The sequence below is a fragment of the Anas platyrhynchos genome, chromosome 1 (genome assembly GCF_047663525.1).
Source record: "Anas platyrhynchos isolate ZD024472 breed Pekin duck chromosome 1, IASCAAS_PekinDuck_T2T, whole genome shotgun sequence".
NCBI lineage: Eukaryota > Metazoa > Chordata > Aves > Anseriformes > Anatidae > Anas > Anas platyrhynchos.
The window spans coordinates 111,131,706-111,156,454 of record NC_092587.1 but is presented as its reverse complement, the minus strand read 5'-3'; the positions used below and the strand labels follow the sequence as shown (position 1 = coordinate 111,156,454).

General features: G+C 41.6%; 1 protein-coding gene across 2 annotated transcripts in view; it reads right to left on the bottom strand.

The window, feature by feature from the left end:
* Window positions 1-271: 271 nt before the first annotated feature.
* Window positions 272-24,749, bottom strand: part of MRPS6 (mitochondrial ribosomal protein S6) — a 46,233-nt gene continuing 21,755 nt past the window's right edge. Inside the window, exons 1-5 of one of the 2 annotated variants that reach the window (XM_072026663.1) lie at window positions 23,375-23,471; window positions 16,193-16,293; window positions 15,816-15,942; window positions 12,426-12,565; window positions 3,389-11,094 (exon numbers count right to left, since the gene is read on the bottom strand). In XM_072026663.1, coding sequence (XP_071882764.1) covers window positions 10,863-11,094; window positions 12,426-12,565; window positions 15,816-15,942; window positions 16,193-16,218 — 525 coding nt within the window. In that variant the 5' untranslated portion in view covers window positions 16,219-16,293; window positions 23,375-23,471 and the 3' untranslated portion in view covers window positions 3,389-10,862. Of the gene's footprint in view, window positions 902-3,388; window positions 11,095-12,425; window positions 12,566-15,815; window positions 15,943-16,192; window positions 16,294-23,374; window positions 23,472-24,749 lie in introns of those variants that run through there. The other variant, XM_072026673.1, reaches the window with a different exon arrangement.

Sequence of the window (24,749 nt, the reverse complement as noted above, 5' to 3'; positions counted from 1 at the left end):
GTTTGAATGTTCAGCCTGGGCCTGGTTGATAGTGAAATAAAACATTTTTTATTCTTCTGTTCATATAGACGTATGGTTATTCTTTCACATGCCACTTGGAAATTCTTGGCTTTTTGTATAATTTCGTACAATTATTTGAATAATTCTTTACCTGTGCTTTGAACAGAGTTCTGATAAAACCTTAAAGAGAAGTTCGGCATGTCTTTTAGCAGTGTAAGCTATTTTTTCTTATACTTTTTTTTTTTTTTTGAAGACCAGAAAAGGAGTCAAGTTTTATTTTTAAGCACACTTTTATTACCTTTTTTCCAAAAGCAAGCAGAAAAATCCTCAAACAGATCACATACTATACTGCTATATTACACCGTAGGCTTCTTAATCTCTTATGTAAATATACATTCTTAAGTAATCTGTCTTTGGAAAAGAATGCTATTTTGAGCATTCTGATGATGGATAAATCTTATCAATGTAATGCTCTAAGGGAAAAGAAAATCAATTTTCAGAGTTGTATATCAAAATAAGCAAACAGATTAAGTCTACTCAAGTTATTTTAAACAAAAAAGAAACCTCAAATGTTACAATAACTTAAGATAGTGTACTATACCAAACACATAATATGGCTAAAATTGATAATTTTTGATGGACATTAGTTATCACAATTGTATTCAAAAGCAGGACTAAAAAAAATCTTCTAAAAGTTTCAAACATGCAATTTAAAAAGATTCATTTCTTCTTGGCAGTTAGTTTGTCTTCAAAGCTGACTGGGACTATGCCACTGCATTCTTCTGTCTTTGACACGGGATGTTTTATAAAAGCACGTCTAATTACATCAATATCACGTCCTAAATGATCCATCATGGTCGATACAATCGAAGGTGGGGCCTCTAAGTCTACCAAAAAATACCTGCAATGAGAAACACACACACACAATAAAACAAAATACCTGTACTACAACTGTAATTCAAGTAGCTGTTCTGTGGGACTTCTTAAATGAAAAGTTCTATTTTTTCCTTAAATATTTCTACCAAAATTGTTTTAAATCAAAGCTCGGTATTATTTTGATTTCAAACACAAAGAGTTCAGTTCAAGCAGCTTCAGTCTGAACTCTTCTTTGTTGCACAGCACTTCTTACACAAGGACATTAAAGAGACTTTACTCGTACCTACTCCATTCATCTACACATCTTGATTTGAACAGTTGGGGGAAAAACTTGATCTCCTTTGAATTCATGGCATTGTTTCTCTGGGGAACAAATGTCAGTGTGAAGCACCTCAAGCTTACATGTATACGGACACAGTTCTTTAAAGTTCTGTTTCGGAGCTGAATGTACATTACTGGTTTTTTTTTGTTTTTTGTTTTTGTTTTTTTTTTAAATAAACCCAAAGAGATGGATTTATGCCAAATTAGGCACCTCTCCAATGTGAACATGGCTTAAATTTTCGATCTGAGGGCAGAAGCTGAAGACGCATGTAGGAAATGCCAGCTTGCACTTGACAAGCTTACTGTCTTGCTGATCTTGGCAGGACTGAAAAGGTCTTCCTTCCATACATACACGGCACGTACAAAATGCACCGCACCAGGTAAGCGCTTCGTGTCCACCACATGACTACCTTTGACATCTACAAAGAATAAAAAAACTACCCCTACACACAGAAAGGAGAACGCTGCTCCCCATTAATATCTTAGGTCACTAAGATCACTTCTGCAATAAATTGCTTTGAAGAACTGCACCTTCTTCTTCATTGCAACATTATGCTTACCACTCCTCCAAGTTATGGGTGACCTAGTGCCAGGTACCATGCTGATACATAAGCCGTGTCATTGGCCATCCCTCCTCCCTTGAAATTCTGTGAATAAACTACCATTATCAATAGAGCCATAACCAAAAAACTTTATAGTAAGTCAGTCTGTGTTGGGCATGGCACTAACGATGCTATTAAAAAGACACCACAACTGCCTCAGAAATCTCATGAAAGACATCTAACCATCCACCTTGTTTCCAAGACTAACAGGAATTTGAAGGATAGGTGTTCAGGAGACGACTCACCACTCAGATATTTAATTGTAATTTTTACGCATCCTCCTGTTAATGTTCTCCTTTCCTTCTAGTCCACGCAAACACACCTCCCCACGAAGCATCAGTATAATTTCAAAGTGGCATCCTCTAAATGAAGTCATACCACATATTTGCCAAGGACCCTATTCCTAAATCACTTAAACTCAAGCAGGATCTAGCATCACAGTTTCATTTAAGAGCTGTATACCTAGTGGGACTTTGTGCCGTTGGAGGTACAGATTCTTACAAAGGCAGCTTTATCAGAGCACTGGGACAGGCTGCCCTGGGAGGTTATGGAGTCTCCTTCTCTGGAGATATTCAAGGCCCGTGTGGACGCCTACCTGGGCAGCCTGCTCCAGGGAACCTGCTTTGGCAGGGGGGTTGGACCCCATGATCTCTCAAGGTCCCTTCCAACACAATTCTGTGATTCTGAAACTATAGGGCGAAAATTGCACCGCACAGTCCCCCTTGGTAAAGGCAATCTTTGAGGATTAAGTCCCCAAGACAAGAAGCTGAAGAGGAAATAAAGGAGGTGGGGTCACCAATAACAAACAGATTTGTGTTTTTCACACTGCTTATCCCACATGGGGTTCTTTTTCACCCAACTAAATGTGTTGCCCAAGTAACACCAAGATATACTACACACAGAGGAGACCCACCAGGTCAGGAATGATTTAAGCACCATGTGCTGGATTGCTGCACAGGGTGGAATCCACACGTGGAAAACGCTGCAAAGAAGCTTCCCTTCAGCCAGACGTCCTAATCCCAAACCTCTTACGCAGGCATGTATATTAATAGCCACAATTCAGGTCTGAAGTCTTTCTTAGAAAAAGCAGATCGAAGCACCAATTTCTCATGTGTGAGGGGCCCGACAGCAAGAAATCTCCCTGCAGCCTGCCTGGAAGGAACCAGTCCTCCAGAAGAGGTGCCCAGCTGGCACGGGCTGTGGCCGAGCATCGCAGAAGCCGAGGGAGCGGTGCCAGTTCACGTCAGCTAAGGTGCTGCTCCTCTGATAGCAGCAGGAGGGCTGCTACGAGCTGCAGAAAAAGCTCACCTTAGCAAGGATTTGGAGGAAATATGGTGGGCTTGGTCCCCCTTGCAGATCCTCACACACAGAGCTTAATTTATTTGGAAAGCTGAGCTGCCTCTTATTTTCTGGAGACCAGTAAACAGGAGATATCACCTGGTTAACAGTTTAGGGAGAGAAACGAGCTTTAATCTTGGACAATTCAATAAAACTGCGGCATAGCAACTTCTGAAGGATGCACACCCCTTGAAAAGGGAAAGTCGCATCTTCTGTTAAAGCCATTAAAAGCCACTGGTAAATTTAACAGATGCCACTTCAATCCCCTCCTTTGGAAGAACCCTTACAAATTCTTAATCAGTTGCAGCTAATAAAAGGGACGACGGGGGGAGAAATTTGAGCTGATGATACACCACCACTCACCTGCCCCCTTCCCCAAGCAGTTGGTTCACAAGAGCATTCGTTCGGATTGCAACCTGTGCTCTCTGCCATCCCTTTTTATTCCCAGTTCTCCAGAATTTCATTTCATTTCTGCTTTCAAGTCATATGCTGCTTTTCATTGTGTTCCTAAAACGGCAATATTTTTTTTCCCCTCCCTCTCAAAAGGCTGCTTTGCAACTTTGTGCTTTCTCTCACATTAGCAAAGGGTGGAAATTTCCACTGACGCACTGTTGATAACTGAAGGAGAAGTGGGGGAAGGGAGGATGAGCTGTTGCAGCATATCTTTATATGACTCCTCGCAGAATAGGTATTTTATCTGAGGGTACAAAACTGCAGTCACTGGCGACAATGCCATTTCTTGAAACAACACCCATTCCTCAGCATAACAGGCAATGATTGCCTCCCTGTGCCAAAAGAGAAGGAAGGAAAAGAGGGCCAGCATAAAAAAAAAAAATATATTATTCTTTCATTAAAGAAAGAGCAGAAACTGACTGCTGCAAGCAAAACAACCAAATGCAATTGATAATGCAATTCCTGAGGAGATCTGGAGCACCTTTCCTCTAAATACATGCATTTAAATTAGCTGCCATCAGGCTGTGGGCTTTTTTTAAGCCCGCTCTCCATAAAGCATGCAGTAACCTTAATTTCAGCCGGCCATCTCTGACCCGACACACCACGCTGCCGCCACTGTTTGCGTAGTAAACAAAAGCAAATCCCAGCCAGACTCAAAGATGGGGAAAAATACAGGAATGCAGGAGGGAAACTACCTCATTCCTGCAAGCAAAAATGCAGAAGCGTTCAGGCTGCCCAGGAGTCAGCCGAGTCATCAGGGGAGAAATGCAGGAAAATTCCACTGATTCACTATGAGACCACAGTTATTTTTGTCATCACGCTCCACTGTAAATAGAAGGATGATTTAAATACAGGAGAGCAGCCTAACCACTGAAATGTACTGAAACAATGTGTTAATTGAAAAAAAAAAAAAAAAGAGGAAAATCATAGGATTTCAGGAAAAGAAGGACATGCTTTTGCATATGAAAAAAATGCTATGTTTCATGTATCCTTTTTAATACATCCAAGCCAGAAATCATTTGAATTTGAGTCCTAAGGTCCTATGGATGCTTGTATATTTTGCTTTCACATGGACAGTCTGTGACTTCAAAGAACCCTGAAAGGCACCTGGATCAAAACTCACTTTTAAATCCTCCTGGAATATGACTGTGAGGCTATGTTCAATGTACCTGAGGAACAGAGGGAAAAAAGCACACTTACAGGGGACTTGGAAGAGGCTGTGTGGTGCCATTGTTGTGCCCAGAAAATGTCTGTATGCTTAAAGATGATAAGCTTTAATAATAAACTCAATTAGCTATCTTTCCTTTAAATTTCTCCTTTACGCAGCAACACGAAGTTTAAGTAAGCTTCCCCAGTAGGAGAGTGGAAGATACAAAGGCAAGAAAATGTACAACTAAAGCATCCCAGAAGGAAACAAGAAACTATCTGGAGGAAAGCAAGCTGCAGTACTCTCATGGAAGTAGCTGGACAGTCGTTTTCTCCATGGTAATCCTCTGTTAATGAAATTGCTCTGCTACCAGAATGCCCACTTCATCTTTGGAACCACTGAGTTGCTCTTGAAGAGCAGTAGTTTTGCTTTTCTCTTTGGCTCTTGTGGTCACTATTCTTCCTTAGCAGGGCAGGTGGGTGAGTTTATGCTCAGAAGGACCATCATCTTGTAGCTGGAAGAACTAATACACGTGTTACTACTTCTAACTAAAACACTCCTATGGAATAGAAGAAAGACCTCTGAAAATCACAAGGACAGCAACGGAGACATTCCAGATCAAAACCAAAAGCCAGTGCTTTAGTAACTAGATTGTGCCACAGCAATGACACAAATAATCCACAATGAACCAATACTGGGGAGAAAAAAAAATACTTTTTGTTGTTGTTGTTATTGTTTTGTTTTTTTTAAAAACTGTGCACATTCTTCAGAAATTTCATTTGCCAAATTCTATACCCAGACGCCTGTTATTAAGCTAATTAAATAACAGAAAGACATTCTGCAGCGTTGCAGAAAAATTCTGTTTCACTGCAAAAGAGAAACAAGCCTGACCTACTCGGAGTGTTTGACAAGTCACGCTCTCTGGGCAGCATTTGAGATGTCTGCAAATTTGTTATGAGCACAGCTGCAGTTACACAGCAAGTATTAATTCAGAGTTTAAAAAAAAAAAAAAGTGACTGCTTCCCACCTGACCAAGACCACTATTTAGTGCAGCCATCACATTTAATCACCATGCTTGCATAAAGATGCTACAGAATTTACCGCACCAGAAATTGATGCTGGCACCTCAGCATCACAAACTACTGTACTGTGCCATTCCTGCTAAAAAGCTTCAAAACTGCAAATCGCACCCTCAATGATAAGGTGAGGGGAAAAAAAAAAAAAAAAAAAAAAACAACTCAACATTTCAGGGCTCTGGTACCCAAGGTAGATGCACATTTATACATGAATGTGGACAAAAGCATTTGAAGGAAAAGTAATGGTTCAACTCATCAATGGAGAAAGCCCCATCTAGTGGAAGAAGACAATCAATTTAGTAGAAAATGCTACAAACATGCCTCATACTCAAACATTCAAACTGTGTCTGTTCTCATCCCAGTACATCACAGATCCCGAACTCCTTTTTGCTGAAACACATTAAAATGTTCTAAAATCTGAACAAAAATCACACTTAGGTTGTGCACTAACCATAAATTTAGGCTGGCAGTGTTAAAGAAGGAAAGTTTGCATCTTCCTGCCTCTGTTTTTCTTTGCCCCTGTTTGGCCTTCAGGAGCCATGAAAATCAAGTGAGCCTACCTGAGGGAAGCTACACATGTTGGTGTATTATCTGCAGGATGAAGTCCTTCAGCTACATGATAGCTTGTATTTTATTGGGGAAGAGATAGTGTGTTGAAAGTTGAGAACACTCCTGAGAATGACTCTGATGGGTAACTATTATTTTACTCGTAAAACTGCATCCTGACAGCATGGGTTACTGGATGACAATTTAACATCTCTTGTCCTCAAAGAATATTACTCTGCCACAAGCTGCTTGTTTAAAATGAAGTTGTGTTAGTTCTGAAACCTAGATACTTTATGGAAAGAGTCAAAGTTTGAGCATGTGACATAATTTACACAGATATGTTCAGATCTCCTAAAGAGCATTATGTTCCATTACTGAAATACTCATCTTAATAACTACTTATTTCTTGTGTATTAGGCCACTGAGGCACAAAGAAATTAGGTAGACTCATGCTCCTTTCCTGAGCCCGTGCTTTGGCAATGACCATTAAGTCAGGTGCCATATAATAGAGGCAAAACACAAGGTGCTTCCACAGGAGGGGAAACTGCTTCAGACCCTAAACCACCAAGAGAAGCTGGGAGTGAGCTGTGGGAAGGCCAGGACAGCCTGTGGGAGGCGTGTAGCCTTCCTCACCATTGCGGAGGGGATGCTGGTACTGAAGCCTGGTGAGCTGCTCCCAGTTCCTGGGGAGCAATCACAGCACTGCAGAGCCTAAAAACCTCATGCATCCTTAGGAAAGCATCTCATTTTTGGGGCCTTGCAGTTTTCCCACTGTCACACAAACATACCCACCTTGCAACTCAAATTGTAACTTTAATTTCCTGATGTCTGCTCTGGTCAGATGCTGCAGGTACATACATTTATATATACACTTTCCGTGCTACTTCACAGATCCCAGCAATCACTAGGATCCTTGCACACCTCAGACTGAAAATTCCCCATACACTTGTTAAGGTAAGCTCCCAAAATACAACTCAGCACGTACAGAAGTAAGACCTGAGCTTGCTATTTCAGAGAATAAGTGGGTTGATGAGATAACAGAGTGAACAGCAAAACAAAAAGATTAAGAGACAAGCAAGCAGATAACAAAAGAACATTGTTGTCTTCTCAAAAATCAAAGTTTAAAAGAGAAAAAGAAAACAAGGCAATGGAAATTGTTAGGAACAACCAGGGAGATAGGTCTAAAAACATTACCATGTTACAGGTAGATTAAGCAGGGAAAAGCACACGCATACACAGAACAAAGTGGAAGGGGAAGACCACGGTGCTGTGCTGATTTATGAAATGGTACTAAATCTGAGCACTGAGCAGGCTGATGCACAACAAAAACAAACTAAAAAAAAAAAACACACTAACTCTTACAACAAATCTCTAGTGGATACCAGGATATCAAATGGAAGGCAATAATCAAACCCCAATTACACTCGACCACATTCTTCTCCCCAGAGTCCCTGTCCTATCCCCTTCCAGTTTAACAGAAACCTGGTCTGCAAAAAGTTTGAGCCACTACCTTCCCAAAGGAGTGCCTGAATCATTTTTTTAAGATCTGTTTTGCAGCCTCTGTTGTAGCAGCTCCCCTAAAGCAAAAATATCCAGCATACCAACCGCCTCCCCCAGACCAGCTCCTCGGTCCGATGCCTTGAAGGACGAAGTGCCACAAGCGTATGATTAAGGCACAGCCTGGCAAGGCCAAAGAAAACAGGTATGCCACAAAGTGCAAACCCACAGACTGTGCCACTGAGATCTATCATTTTACGAGCAGTTGCAATATCCTCCAGTTCAGCGCTGACCAAATATGCAGCAATGGCTCGGCAATGTCATCCCCCAGCCCTGGTCTAGACCCTTTATTTGAAAGCAGCTTTGAGGGATTTGTTGCTTCTGTATCATTTTAAACAACAAACAAACTCAAAGTTTAACATTCCTTGAATTCATATCCTAATACACACCTTATTTAAATCAGTTCACTTTTGTTTATTCCAGAAATAAGCACCTCCTGATACGTGTGATACAGTATTAAAAAAATGTGCCAGTGTTAAAAGCAACTTCAGTACACCTCATTAAAAATGATAAACAAGTAGAAACAAGTAGCGGCTAGCAGAACAAATATTTGGCACAAATCTATTGCCCATTAGGAGATACAGCCAGGAATCCTTACTTACATTCCTCAGCTGTTTTTTTCCAGAGATGTGACTGCCACGGGCAAGTCGCTCAGGCTCAGTGCCCCAAGTACACTTCCATACCTAACCCACGCTGGAACCAATGTGTCACATTTCATTCATCCATAAGGTGACTTTGTATTTGTTACAATTTTGTGATATGCTACAGAATGTACTTGAATCATGCTCTTAAATACTTTGAAGCCAAAACAACATTCTGCTACAGCAATTAGTACTGTGAGTTAGCAGCTACTTTGACTTCAGTTTAAAATATCAGTACACTAACAATTTAAAAGTTTTGTTCTTCAGATGTACCCATACGGTTCTTGAAACATACTATTTTCATAATTATCTAAATTCAAAGCCTGTCAACATTAGGTCTCTAAAAAAGGAAGGTGTTTTCTGTCAAAAGAAAGATGCATTTAAGAGAAAGACCTAAATTTGTTTTAATACACTCTCAATGCATATGCATCACCTGCTCAGTGAATACCATCTCCAGAGAAGAAACAAGTCAATTATACATGTGATCCGAGGTCTGCAAAGCTGCTGGTGGAGTAAAACTGTTCATCCCAGTGACAGCTGTGGGCCACAATCCCCTATGGCAGCCTTTGAAAAATCTCAGCTTTACAGAGAACGAGAATTTTGCTGCCAATTGATCTGCAAAGTGTCCTGGATACTCGTAAATTTGTAATGTGCCTGTAACACTGTATAGCTGAGACAGATGATGCTGAAAGCACTGCAGAACTCAGAAGAAAATAATATGTATTGAGGATACAAAGTACCTGCTCGTGGACCTACAACTATGCGTTTTCTAGGTTAATTCCTTCCTATTTACTAAATACACTACAAAAAACCTGGTGGAGCCCAGTGGCAGGTTTGCTGTGTGTACTGCACCTCTTTCTCTGTCAGTCACTCGGTGTTATGATACACTGCATGTAAAGGCTTGAACTGCAGATAGAATTAACTAAATGAAAAGATGCATAGCAAAAGGCTGGGAGAGGGATGATACTACACATGCCACAGAGCACGTCTCAGCAGAGCTGTGAGCAGCTGGCAGTGCCAGGCTGATGGCCCTTGAGTCAAGGTAAGGGGAACAGCCGAGATAACCCTGGGCATTTGTAAAGGAAGCAGGCTGTTTAGGAAAAACACTTTGTTTTCCCATGCAGCTGAGGGGACTCGGTGCCATTCTGAGTGACAGGAAGATGGTTCGAGTAGCGATCGCTAGGGCAAGAGCTGTCTCTAAGAGATGCACTCCATTAAGCTGTGACCTATGCTATGAATATTGTACTGCCCTAATTTTCACACAGGAAAACCAGCCGGGAGGTCAAAGGAAGTAATGGATTCAGCGTGCAACCTAAGCCCACAAGCGTCTCCACGTTCTCAGAAAATAAACTAGCCAAAGCTCTGCTGAGAATCACCAAACTAAGAAAACAAACAAGTCCAACCCCCCAAAATGAAAAGCTCTGAAAGGTTCGCCACTCTCCCCATACACACAGCCTCATTTGCACTCTCACTGAAGCCCTTTAAGTTATTTCAGAAAAAGCCCAGAATGAGGAAAAGGTGAGAGACTATACTGTTTAATACACCACCTCGGTACTGAAGGAGAGACAGGCAGAATTAAAAATTCATTATGAAGGAGAGAAGATGTTAGGATTTTTTAGTGAGTGCACTTACTGAACCATCTTGAAGAGCTTTTTTTTCCCCTTTCTTTTTTAACATTGTCCTGTTAAAAAAGAGATTACTTTAACAGATGTTGTAAAACAGAACTGACTGATTTTATGAGGTGGATAAAGAACTGACTTTTCACTCCCCATTCCTAGATTGTTTAATATTCTGAGCAAGTTACTCTCTGGACCTTATAAAATATCAGATCAGGAATCCACCATAGCTGTACATCAAACTGCAGCCTCTCTGGCATATCTACACAAATGCATTCCCCACATTACCAGGTACTGAAACTGCCTGCTGCTTCCCATTGCAATATCTGGTTTCTCCTGAATTTGAACTCTCTGAACAACAACCTTATCCTTTCCTGTAGTACCTACTTTTAATCGCTTCCTTTTAGGAAGTCAAACAATTTAGAGCAGGGAACTGCCATATTCATATACAGAGGATCCAAATCCAGGGCAAGCAGAACAACTGCTAAATTAATTTAGAGACACTTGAACTGGGAGGTGGAGAAACAACAGTTATGGTGACATAAATCTGATGGCTTCGTGCCCATGTTTCAAAACATGATGGCAATTATTTGTCACTAAAACCACACCTCAAGCAGAAAACAAAATGTGTCTCCTCTCAGCTCTGCAAAGAGGGTTATTATAGTCTACTGATCCCCTCCTCCTGCTTATTAAACAGGTAACCTGTTGTAATAAATGAGTTTAGCTAGCCTACATGCCTTAAAGATACCCTCAAGAAAAGGCTTGTATTCACCTCTACATAATTCGTGTGACATCTGGTTATGGTTTTCTCCTTTTCTCTTTTCCCTGCTGAAGAACCCAAGCCCTGACGGTGGAGTATTGCCACCCAAGCCAAGCGGAAACTGTGATCCAAAGCGGTGAAGTGTTTCAGAGGGCTCAGTGCTGTAGAAAAAAAGAAACTAGAAACTAAGTCTCAACTTAAGGATCCCAAATCAGTGGAATCCAGTCTCTCTGCCTTTGGTCTCCACCTGTAGTACCAGAGTTACACCAACTTCTTCTCCTGCTGAATCAGCCTGAAAATAATTTAATGTTGGATGGATGAGGTAATGAATCATTCTGTCTTGAGGCAAGGCTTTGATTAGCTCCCACATGCAGACAACAAGACTTCATCCTAAAATGCAAAACTATCAGGATCAAGCCATGTTTCGAAGGCAATCACAGACACTAAGGAGCAAGCAGGAGCAGAAGACAACTGTGGCCACATCGCTGTTGCTTTTGGGTAAGCAACAGGCACACCATGGAGATTCCCTCCCCTCCACTTACTGTCTGCTCAAGCTGCCAGCTCCCACTTTGCAGGAGAAGGAAGGGGTCTTCAGCAAAGGGAGCGAAGCTGTGAGATACCCTCAGGAGACAACCTACCAAGGGCTTCCTAAAAGGCGCTCCGCAGAGCCACCTCATGCCGGCAGGCACCAGAAGGCCTGAACAGGAAGGCAGCAGGTCCACTTATGCCCAGTTGTGCTACAGGGATGAGGAGAAGCGGTCGGCTAATTGTTATTTTGATTACGGCAGGCAGCCCCGGCGCAGCACGGGTTGCTTAGCAACATTTCTCAGCCCTCATGGAGAGCCAGCATCCATTTCCATTTCGGAGGCAGCCTCAAGGAGCAACAAAACGCCAGCGCGGGCGGTCGGGGGAGAAGGCCGCGGCTCCTCCACTCTGCCTCGCAGGAGAAGGCTGACATCCCATGTCCCAGTTCTCCACCATGGGGACAAATGGAGATGTTTCTCCTCTAAACAAGCCAGTTGTGCTTACGAGGTCATCTCTAGCTAAAGCTGTACCAAAATCACGAGTGAGCCTTACAGGATGCGTATGGTAATCAACATTTAGCTCAGATGCATTAGAGAAAAAGGATCAATCTTGCCAATTAGCAACCAGCAGATTAAGTGAGACTTTTATCAGTAAACAGCCTGCCTGCCTTGGAAAACAGTTACGTAAAAACGGCCTAACAAAATAACATTGTGTACATTGGGGAAAAGCAGTCCCGAGGCCTGAGCTCAGGCCACTCACAAGACACAAGGAGCACATGAACAAGGAGCAGCCAGCACACAAAACAAAGCAGCACGAAACACTTGTGGAGCACGATCTGCGTTGCTGAGGCGACACACGTTGCACATCTGCTCCCCAAAAGCACAAGGAAGACCAAACAATGACAGCAGCTTATGGACATTTTAAGTGAGCACTGAAAGGGTTTTAAGGAAAAACGCATCGTGCATACCCTCCTCTTCTGTGGCGCTGCTTGTGCTTGGAGATTTTGTATGGCAGAGCCCTTTCTCCCAGGTTTTCGAGGTTCCTCACAACAGCTCCATTCTCCATGAGAGCCTCAACAGTGCGCTTCAGCACAGCTGCGGTCTCAGGCTTGAAAAGAAAAAAAAAAAGAGAAAGCAGGAAATGTACACAAATCTGGTTATTCTGATTATGCGATTACAATCAACGCATGCACTTGCATGGCTAAGTGCTGGAAGGGAGCGTGTAGTAACCTGAGATGGCAAAATGGAAGCACTTGCTCCCAAGGAAAACATCTATTTAATTTATTATTATTATTTTTTAAACAACAAACAGCTGACAAACAGCCAATTCCTCTGTGACTTATGGCAATAGCAAAGTTTCCACTGATTTCAGAGGCAGGCCCCAACAACAAACAGGAAAAAGGACATAGTTAATGGCTTTAACTCACCTGGTATCACCTTGGCTCACCCTTGCACAGGTATGAGTAAATACACTTGGCAAAGAGCAATTTAAGGTCCCTGGAGCATTGATGCTAATTAATATTGTTCACCACAGCATTTAAAGTGAGGAGTTTGGGGGGTACACCAATCTGTGGCTTGCTAAGGGGACAATAATCAGCACCACGTTCATTTGGCATTGTTATTTCTACTGCACATGCTTTATAGGTATTTGGACACTTGGTTAAGTCACTGCACCTCTCCTTGCTTTTGCACAGCTGACATACGAGCCTTTTTAAGAGTTAAAGAACTGACATGCAGTAATTAGACTAACACGCAGAGATTTCACTCCTCAGAAAAACAAGTTTGAGGGACAGGCAGCCAAAAAGCAGTAGGTAAAGCAGATGAAATATTTTCTTGCTTATTGCATAACAGAGCTCTAAAGCGCCGAATCGTTTCTGTAATAACACTCAATAATATCTATGAAAAATATTAATAAAGTATAAATTAGACTGTTTTGAAAACAACTACAAACTTGGCATACACTCTCAGTGACAAGAAGCATTTTAAGAAACAGATATCCTACAAAGAAAGTAAAATAAATGGATATCCTACTAAACAAAAACTGCACAGCTTCCTTCTCTGCTCCCTGCAACAATTCACATCAACATATACTCCCAAGTCTACTGTTTGGGAAGATGGTAATCACTGTAAATGAAAAAGTAATGAAAGAGATGATTTTCTGAGTAGTTTGTATTTTGTGAAATCACATCACCATAATAATTTCACTGTCTTTTCTCAGCCAGGAGAAAACTTGTGTAATCTTTCAATCATTTCATGAATATGACGACTGAAAGTTAGTCTCCCAAGTCTAAAGGAGAGATGTACACCTAACAGTTGTTTAATGCCCCAGTCCCTTAATGGAAATTCATAAGAAAGGTGGTACTAGAACCTCACTATATGCAGGCATGTAGAATTTCTTTCTTTTTGCTGAAAATGCAAGGTGATATGAAAGAGCCTCCAGATGCAGAGCAAAGATGTTTGGCATATTACATGCTGCAACGTTGACTGCTCTTTGAGAGACCCGACGCACAGATGGTCTGAAATGATTCCTTACCTCCATGAGTTAATTGCCGTGTGACAGTCAAGAGTCTGCACCTAACTGCTCCTATCAATCAGAAATTTTATTTCCCCCTCACCAGCTAGATGAACTGTTTGGGAAATTTATTTTCAACACAAAGAGCCTCAACAGTTATGAGGTCAGCAAAAACGCCTGGGATTTTTTTTTCCCGATGTATATTTAGGTTGTGTTGTAAAACCATCACAGCGACCAGAGGTTTACGTTTGAACTACCTCGCCAAAGTTTGAAGCATTAAACCTATTGTTTCTCACAACAGAGAAATACTAAAGCATCTCTTGTCACAGCATGAAAAAATACGATGAAGGCATTATTAAGAGAGTTTTGGATTACACTATATTACTTTAAATCACTCTTTAGCTCAAAAACAGGAATAACATTATTTTTCAGTTGGCTTCATGTGGTTGCCTCCATCAGTACTCATTAAATTTCCAAGTAAGCGCCTCTCATGCTTCGGACCTCCTTCCCCAAATGGAGAACTCTCTTGGTTTCCCTACAACTCTTTTTGCCCTCTTGCCACAAAGCAAGCTGTTCCCACAAATGTTACAGGTGTCTGAATTTGACTTCAGCTCCTCCTTCAAGCTTATCTGGAACAAAACCAGGGTGTTCAAAACTTACCGAGGAGAGACTGACAGATGGATAGGTAGACCACAACTATACAGGCCTCACTTTGCTAGAAAAATAGATCAAAAAATTCTGTGAAGTTATGTAGGCATTTACACATTGATGCTGCTGACCAACAGCTGATGGTGACCACATTAATACTTTCTCTTCCTCCTTTAAATCTCCCTCATCTCTCAAACCCTGCTGCTTACTACAACACTACGTTCAAATACCAAAGTATCCCACCAAAACAAGCATTATCCTCCAAGACTGGATTCTTAGTCTTCTCTATGTGCTTATATTTTGCATCGTTTTCCATCCCCTGTACATCTGACAACTACCACCAAGCAGTCACACACACAGATCTCTCTCTCTCTCCGCAAGCCCTAGAAGGACAAACAAATACTATCAGAGAAGAATTGGGAAGCAACAGCTGCAGGATGTTACTACCTCATTACTTTGAATTACTTTGAACTCAAGAACTAGGAAGGAAGGGTCACTGTGACACCTGTTGGCTGACAGGACTGAAAGTGAGGAACAGAATTCTAAAAGGTTTTGGTTTTGTTTATTTTTAATTTTAATTTAATATACTAAATTCCACAATAGGAACGTTCTTAAAAATAAGATCAGAATCTTGCTAATGAGGTACAGAGCCTGCCAGAGACACAGCTTTCAAGGTCTGTTCTACCCCTCCCTGTGTTACCGTGGCATATTAGTAACCAAAAGCTGCAGAAGCTTACCCAACTAAGATTCTCTCTGAAGGTATTTATTTGAAACAGAAGAGAGTAACAAGGGCCAGTAACATGGTTTTTTTTTTTTGAATGCTGGATATCTTCCTTAATATTTTCCTTATTTTAAGAGTCCTTAGTAGTAGAAGACTATGTTTAAGTCATGCCCTCTGGAAAGCCAAGTAGATCAAGCAGCGTTTTCATAGTATCTTCAACAACGGCCATAAACCAAAAATCTCTTACTTTCCACCACACCCATCTTTTGTTTTACCACAGCAGAAAGTGTTTGTTACGATTTCTGCTATTGCAGAAACATCAATGACAGCTAGAGAAAGGTAAGAGCTTTGCTTTACTTGACCCCATTCTCCACAAATGCTGTAAGAAAGGGGTAAGAGTAGAGCTGAGGCTCCTCTCAAGCCTTTCCCCAGGAAGAACTGTTTTTCCAAGTTCCTTATATGCCTCTTTTGGCTCACCTTACAGGACACAAAGGTGTGAGAAGCTGGTGCAAACTCTGGACACGTTTTTATGCTGCTTCTATCAATACACACCTCAGTACTCTTGCTTGTAACAGCTTCATGCTCTAAGAACCATACTAGAAACCTGTTTTCAAGAAAGAAGGGAAAAAACAAGAACTGCTGCCTTTGTGAAACAAGCACCGATGCAAATATTACTTCCTAGAAGGTTCTGACTTCAAAACGAGAATCTGACACTGACCATTAGGGTTTTACTTACCCATATTACAATGAAAAAAGCAGTTTTAGGAGAGAAAGGGCAGCTTATCTAATAGCTTTAGTATTTTGTGCACTACAGCACACCTGTAGAGCTTCCAGCACTAGGCTGGGAAACATACACTTGGAAAGCAACAGGATCTGCCATTCAACTCTTCTCCTGCTGTGCATGCTTCAGTTGCAGAAGCCTTCGTGGTGCTCAGGCAATTATCACAGGAGAAATCTGTCAGGTCAATGAATAAAAATACCGTTAAGTTTACTGTTGCCGCTTGTCTACCACTCAAACAAGAAATGCTGATCCATAAAAAGAGCTCTGGTTGAAAGCAACCATAATTGATTGAGACCTTTACACAAGCAGCTGTACGTCCAGCTGTGGACTTGTTTGACATACCCTGCTATAACAACCGTGCATATTTGAGTTAAACGGTGTTGGATAAGCTTATTCTTCTGCATCCCTCCTACCCTCAAATGACACATAAGCTTTTCGTCTCTTTTATACATGCCAACAGATCAGCACATTCCCTGAGTGGCAGCATGTCCAACATGATGTGCAGTTTCTAAACACAATGAAGCCTAAGACAAAGTCCTATACATTTAAAAACAAAACAAAACAAAAAGAACAAGAAAAGAAAGCCACAGATTTCTACATTCAGGATTGTAAAATATTACGCTTTTTTGCAACCTCCCCATTTGTGGAAGTACTTTGAAAACATAAACTGTTGGTTTTGAAAGCTTGTCACTGTAATCCCTCTCATTCCTCCTCTCCAAAAAAGATCATGGTTTATCATAGCTTGCCTAAAGCCATCAACCAAACTATATATAGGCTAGCCTTTGCTAACCATAATATCCACAGACACAGGTTCCTTGGTTTGCCTCAGAGCCAGACCAGCTGAGGACATAGGAAATGGTATTGCCTGGCTCCCAACCCAGGAGCCACAACATTTTTTTCCTGAACAGCCAGCAGCAATTCCAGTACCACAGATACGGGGAAACAAGGAGGGGAAAGGAAAAAAAAAAAAAAAAAAAAGAAAAAAAGACAGGAGAAAATGGTAGTTGGTGCCAGAATACCCATGTTGGAGAGCAGGAAGTGCTAGAAAGAGTGTGTAAACCTTGGTATGTAATTCTAGCTCTTGTTTGCCCTCCTGGGTGCATAATCAAGCCCTTTCGAATGGGTTCATCCTTAGTGAACTTGATGAACTTCGTTAGTGAACTCAGTTCCCCATCGTTTGGTCATGAGTGAGTTACCTTATTCTCAGAGGTACAGATCTACTGAGCCTACCAAAGCTGTGAAAGGAAGACAGGGGAAGTCGCTGCGGACTTTCCAAGTGCATTTACTTGGAAAACTGCCCCTGGAAAACATAACTGAAGGACAATTATCCATGGATCAACCTTCCTCACCCCTCTGCCCAGCACTTTTTAAACTCAGAGCGGCCCAGAGCAAACGTGTCAACTAGCAAGTCAAGCCTGTAGCTGGCTGACCAAGCAAAAACAGCAGAGGCACGTTACAAAAGACACTTTCTGTGTAGGGTTGGCTGTCTCCAGAGATGAGGAATGCTGTGGCCACACTTACCAGGGTGAACCTGGTGCTGCTGCTGCCAAGGCCACAAGATCAGCGGGCATCTTTCCACAAATAATCCAGCTAAGTTTACTTGAAACGCTGCTATTCCCGTGGGCCCAGAGGCTATGCACAGCCCCATATATCACAGAAACCACAACCGCATACCATTCCCTAGGCATTTCCCCATACCTACAGCTTGTCCCTTTCTCCTCACCAGTCTTTCTTCTGTCCAGTCACAGGGGGCAGGCTGTAAGATCAAGTGCCTGATGGTAAATCCCCATAGCACAAGACGGCATCACACCATACAAATGGGCCAACCTGGCTCTGGAAGGCATTTGGTCATATTCATACAGCATTACCACCATCACCACCACCTGCCAAAGCAAAATGCCTCTATGCAAACCCGTGCTGACTGATGCCCAAGTCAATGAGGCCTGTCTACACTGCACCCCTTCTTCCATGCAACCCAAAGCCACCCCATAGCAAAGGTTGGTTTGGGTAGATCTTCAGCTGTATGGTATGTCCTTTGTGGCTCTTTACAGTGTATCATAAATGTCACGAGGAAACAAAAAGCTATTTAATGCACAGACTTCTTCAGGATCTCAAGCGATTGCAAAAATGGGAACAGGTGGGGGGCACCCAGCCAATTGTCACCCAAGAGCAAAGCCGCAAACGCACAGCAATAACCAATGAGTACCAAAACACAGCTCCAACAACCTCTTTGTGAAGAGAAGTTGTTATACACCACCAGAAGGAGTAAAAACTATAGTACAGTTTCTAGCAGTTGTAAAGAACTCACGTAGCGACCAGCAAGTAAAAAAATAAAATAAAGGCAATATACTGATGGCAAAGTATCTTTTGCTCTACTGGAGACCAAATGAAGATGAGCTCATCAGCTATGAAGCTACCAGAAGCATTGCTGAGAAAGACCAGAAAATTGGTAAAAGCATGAAATAAAGCTTTTGTAATGCTGATGTCTCCTAAAAACCAAGGAGCCACCCGCTCAATCCTAAAGGAAAGGACAACTCTGTGGCTGTAATTAGAGCCACCTAAAAAGATCGCACCACTGCTCCATGTCCCACCTAGTGAGCTGGCCAGAGGGAGCTCGAGAGACGATGTCAGAAGGATAGAAATAAACAGAACTGGCTAAAAAAGAAGCTTTCTCAAGCCACCAGGGTTCTCCTCCTAAAAGAGTCTTTCTTCAGAGGTAGAACAGGAAACAGACACCAAAGGCCTAGTTTTAGGGTCAGTTAGGACTATACTCACGTCCTTCTGACTACTCACTCAGTTTATCGACAGCATTTAAAAACCAGTGGGCACACCTCTTCAAAATAACAAACAAAAAGGAATCCAGCAGTCTTCAAATTCCCTTCAGCGTAGTAGTAGTAGCATAAAACTGTGTATTTTTGGTTATTAAACAGTTAAAGTTCTTCTGCGACTACTCATTGAGGCGGAAATTAAAAAATGCAAAAACTATGTTTAAAAACTGCAATTCAAAAGCAGTAAAACTGGAAAACACGTCCATATCATTACTGAATACGTAATTAAATACTAAAAACTTATTAGCGAAAATGATAAAAACACATACGTTTGTGAACTTGCCAAGATCAACAAGAAAGAAAGATGATGAACTTTACAATGAGGAACAAGGGGAAGCTGGAGAGTCATTCAACTCTCGCACCCTCTCTTAGTACACAACAAGAGGCAGCAGACAGATGAAAAACCAATCAGCAGGTTGAGAATGGACAGCAAAGAACAAAATAGTGCTAATATTAGCAAAAAACGTACCGGGCATACAAGCCAACTCATGACAGGTTAGTTCTTTATCTGCTTAGGGATCAAACTTGAAGTCCCGGTGCAAGATGCAAAGCTGCAATTACCGTAAAAGCATAAACAACACGGAGCAGCAGCAGTGAGTAGAACACAACCATGGAAGGACACGTACTAGTCAGAAAAGATCAAAGTGGTAGATCAAGTGAACAGAAAGTGTGCTAGCCCTGCTGCACCCATCCTAAAAATGACCTGCATGCGACTTCTGAGCATAATAGGCAGAGTCTCTGGAAAGCAAGCAACAAGAACCAGGACTCCAGATACTTCACTGGAAGTTCAGAGCCAGGCAGGGGTGAGGAGGGAACTGTCTAGTGAAAGCTGGGCATAGAGCAGCACTATGTACGAACAGATTTCTCTAACTATGACAGTACGATTTTCCAGATATTGAGTAAGGAACAAATGATGGAACCCAGGTTGATATTTTCACCAAACATTTATTGATCAAGAAGGCATGATACTATTCTAGAAATTGATTTGGAAAACAGTGGCAAGCCTCTAAAGATAAGTTTGGGGGAGTGACCAACATCATCCCTGTCTGAATTAAATGCAGCACTGCATCCCCCCAAAAACAGCTCTCTAATTGCATTTTAATGAAGGGTAAGCCAAGGCATTATCAACTTCACCTGATGCAAATGTGAAGCCCAGGGACCTGGATGCAAAGGAAGCAACTTTTAAAGTCAAAGTGCTGCTAATCTCTCTTCTATCCCCAAATCCACCTTTATTCTTCAAAGAACCTAAATTCCACAATATTTTTAACCCAATGTTTAAGATCAAAGCAAGTTATTAAAGCTACAAAACTGAACTAAAACACAATGAATACAAGTTCCAAATAAAGACCAAGTTTCAGTGAATTTAACACTTTAGTCTCACCACTGAACTTAGCTTACAACTAGTTCATTTTAGAAAGCGTCAACTCTTATAATTTCTAAAAAGAATTCTAGAAGGTGTCTTCTAAGTCTGAACTGAACATCTTGGCCAACTATAATCAAATCCCCAGTGATGCAGGACCATTTCAGTGGTTTATTATTAGAAACATTGAACTTAATAATTGGATACTACTGGAGAGCCATCTTTGTTACAAAGCCACCTAGAAACTTACCCTCTTCCTCTAAATCACAATAAATTACAACACAGACTTCAATCTAATGCTCCTGATCAGCTGAAGTCTACTAACCAGAAAGTACAAGTAAGCCTTGTACTCCATATCTAGAAGTCATGAAGAACATTTCATCAGGTTTATTTTAAATATTCATTAAGCTTAAATAGGCTCAAATGGTAAAAAGAAAAAAAAAGAAAAAAAGAAAAAAAAAAGAAGGAAAAAAGCACATTGGGAGTTATTCCCAAAAGCCTTTTCTCTGTGGTGTTTGAAATGTGCATGTGCATGCACACACATTCACCTACAATTCCTATTGTTTCCATATTTGTCAGGTTCAACATGAAAAAGCAAACGCATTCTAATGAACGGAACAAAAAGTTAACAGTAAGAACAGAAAATGGGGGAAGTGAGAAGAACTGAAGTCTTCTGCAATTTTGTGATACAGAAGCTGAAACCACAGTCAAGAAGCTTCTTCTACCATCCCAGTACCTCTCATTGGTAAACCTCCACCTGAGGACATTAAGAGTGGGTAAGTGGTTGCACTATTTGCCCATTTGGGTAATCAAGTCTCGTCCCCAGAGCTATCAACTGCCAAATAAAAAATAATAATAATAAAACAAAACTGAAACTTCTTCTGACTTCACAAACTTTCCTTTTGATTCCTCAAGCTTTTGGTTCGGAATTGCCCAGCCTCCACCTTCAAAAAGCCTTGAGATGAGCAACATAAAGCCAAACTAAGCTGCCCAGCCTAATCTAAAAAAGATCTGCATCAAGTCATCCTTAGACAAGTATGAAATTCAGTTCGCGACAGTATTTTTAGACGTCATCAGGATTTTAAACACCACAGAGAGAAGAGTTTTGTTCTTTCCTCCTCCCCATCTTCCAATAATCACAGCTGACTTAAAGCTTACTGCTTTCTTGAGAAAGCTGGTTATGGCTTCTCTAGATAAGAGGTCCTTTGGTGCAATTTTACTTGTTATGATGTTTAATAAGACGTAATTCCTACAAAAATAGGCTGCTGCTAACACAACTGGCTATTCATACTACCCCGCAGACTTAAATTGAGACTTACATACTTCCCAAGAATGTCATCTATGTTGTCAAATTTCACAAGACAAGACTAATTTCAAGTAAGAATTTTAATTCTGGGTTAAGATATCTATTCTTAGAAAAGCACTTTCTTCCAGTATCTCTCCTCTCATCCTTGTTTCCATCTCCTTACTTTTCACTGTGTGTATGCGTCCATATCTTGCTCCCCTAATATTTTCTCTAATTTTCTTCTTTACACACATTTAACAACAGCTTGGTAGACTTACAGAAACTGACAGAAGGGGTCCAAAAGTGATGGCTGCTATTCCAAGGTAAGCCAAAACCATTCGTCCCCCTTACCATCAGTGTTTGAAAGGAAAAGGCTGCCTGAACACGCACAGCTGAGCAATTCCTTCAGCTGCCCATCACCTCAAATCCTTAGCTTCTGTGCAAGTCAGGGGAGGGAGGTGAATCAAACCACTGTCACATGGCTGCTGTGACTTTGCTGTCCTGGACACTTCAGGGACAAAGTCAGAGGGATCATGAGCAAGAAGGGTTTCGCTGTGTTGCAAACAGCACACAACATCACAAGCATTTACAACGCTGGCTGCCTCCCTGTCCAGTCCCAAATAGGTGACACTGAGCCTGGTACTTTTCCCCACGGGGACCAGCTCGCTGTCTGACACAGCACACGCACAGGCAGCTCAAAACCCGCAGGGATTCTTTCAGTGTAACTACACCGGACACTTCCAGCACGCGAGGTATTTTTCAAGTCAGCTTTCACACTTCTGTAATTGGGGGAAACGTGCGCAGCAGTGAAGGAGGCTGGCACTGCACACCTTACAGAAGGCAAACACCAGTTTAGTAGAGAGTCACAGCTGCAAAGGCCACAGACTGTTAATTTTAACATTTCCTGGTCAAAGGCTTCCAGCCTCAGAGCTCCAGCAAGAGCCCAGTCCTTGAAGAATTACATGCAACCATCCAAAGCACCCATTGTAGCCATCAAGTCTTGGGATATATTCCCATGAAGCCCCAAACACTCTAGAGTGAGGGTGTACCGTTAGCACCAGACTAGTCTAAGCCCTTAAATGAAAGAAATATTAAAGACTAGACTTAAAGACTAGAACAGATCTGATTCCTAATATTTAGCTGTTATACCCCATCAATGTCACACTTAGTGCTAATATAACAAATGTCAGGACTAAGAAAAACACTGAATAAGTAATAAACTTTACAAATGCGTGGAACCACGGCCATAGGTTTAAAATCCTCCTGCTTTTGCAGAAAATTAACTGTCCTTGACTCTGACCCAGAATAGCACGTAGGGTGGAAATCACACTGTTTCGACCAGTTGGTGTGCAGAAGTGAAACTGAAACTTGGTAATTTCTTGGTGAAACTCTCCTATGCACAACACGTATATTTAAATACACACATACATGTACAGAGATGTTCAAAGCTGATTTACAAAAACAGTTTCATGGTTTAGGTAAGTATTAAAAATAATTGACTAGCTCAGGGGTTATAAGCATGACAGCCATGAAATCAAAGCATCACCTTATCCCTATCAGTCTACATACTCCTCAAAAAAAAAAAATCAAAAAAAAAACAAATTGCAAATTACACCCTGATTAAACGCACTTAGTAGGCAGGCAGGGGGAAAAAAGCACAGAATTCAAACTTTCTGCCTCGCTGACTTTCCTGGCACAACACACACACAGCACAAACTAGGGCAACCACATCCAAGGAGGGAGAATTCACTTTAGCGCCAATAGGCAAAGAGTACTCATTACCACCATCTCCTTCAGTTTTTCCAGTGCACCCTCAAAATAAATGCTGCTGCAGCATTTGCAAAACGTGCCCACAACTTGCCTGGGCCAGGACTCCACACCCAAAGAAATATTAAGGTCTCAAGCGTCCACAAATTGGGGGTTGAGAGAGTGATTGCTAATTAACGCAAATAGAACCAGCTGGTGACAAAGGCTTCTTGAACCTCCTTTAAAATCAATGAAATAGAAAGCTGCTCACTGAATAATCACCTAATAAGCTAATTAGATAACCAATTAATTAACAGCTAACTAATAAAAACACAAGGCTTCCACTCCCTCACAGAAATCACAAATCCACACTAAGTCTGCAGGCAAGAAGCTCTGCTTATTTTTCATTCTGAGCCCAAGCCTTCCTCTCATTCCTTTAACAAACAACAACCAAGCTTCCACTTTTCTTTTAAAACACAGCAGTAAAAGAGAATATCAAGAATAATTTTGATGGATGCATCACTTATTGCACAGATGAAAATCTGTGTTTGGTGTCCTTAATTTTTCCCAGCTCTGGAAGATCTTGGACACCACTCAACAGGTGTTTAATCACCAGGCCTGCCCCCTTCTTGCTGAACTTTCTTCCCTGGGCAATGAAATCATGATTCACACCACACTTTCCACGGCTATTAGCTCAAATACATCATTATGAAGGACTGGGAGAGAAGTGGAAGACCCCCGTTTGGTCTCCTCTTCCAGAACTGAGCCAATTTTTAAATCTTTTTCAAGTACAAATCATGAGCAGGTATCCCTCCTAGCCCCAAGATGTAAGCACTGACTCTTGCAAGCTGTAACTGCTTCCTCTGAGGCAGTAAACAGCATCACACTCATCATTCTCAGAGCATGACCACCAGCACAGCCTGATGGAGGGCTCAGGCACCAGGATTGATTCAAGATCAGTGTCAGAAGTAAAACAGAAGAAAGCCACCAAGGCTGGTGTTGGCCCAGAGGGACAGTGGCAGCACAACTGCAGGTATTTAAGTACACTCCAGTACCAAGAATAAAGGTGCCTGTCCCATTCCAGAACTGCTTAATGCAGCAACAGCTGGCCTATAGGAGAAAAAAAAATGTGGTTTTACAGTGTCCAGGAAGACTGAGTTTAGGGCTCACCCATAATCTGTTTGCATGTAAGCTGCTACTCTGCAAGGTGCATCAGGTGGCTAGCCTTCCCCTGCTAGTATCCTGACCTGGTTGCAGAAAGAGCAGATCACAGCACCCACACATCTCACCCACAGAATGAGTTGGCCTTAAATTTTGCAGCCAAGTTCCGAGACCGTATTTTGGATCCGTAAGTTCTTGCTGAAGTTTTAAAGGACTTCATTTTTGTTGTGGTTGTTCTCTATTTGTTTTA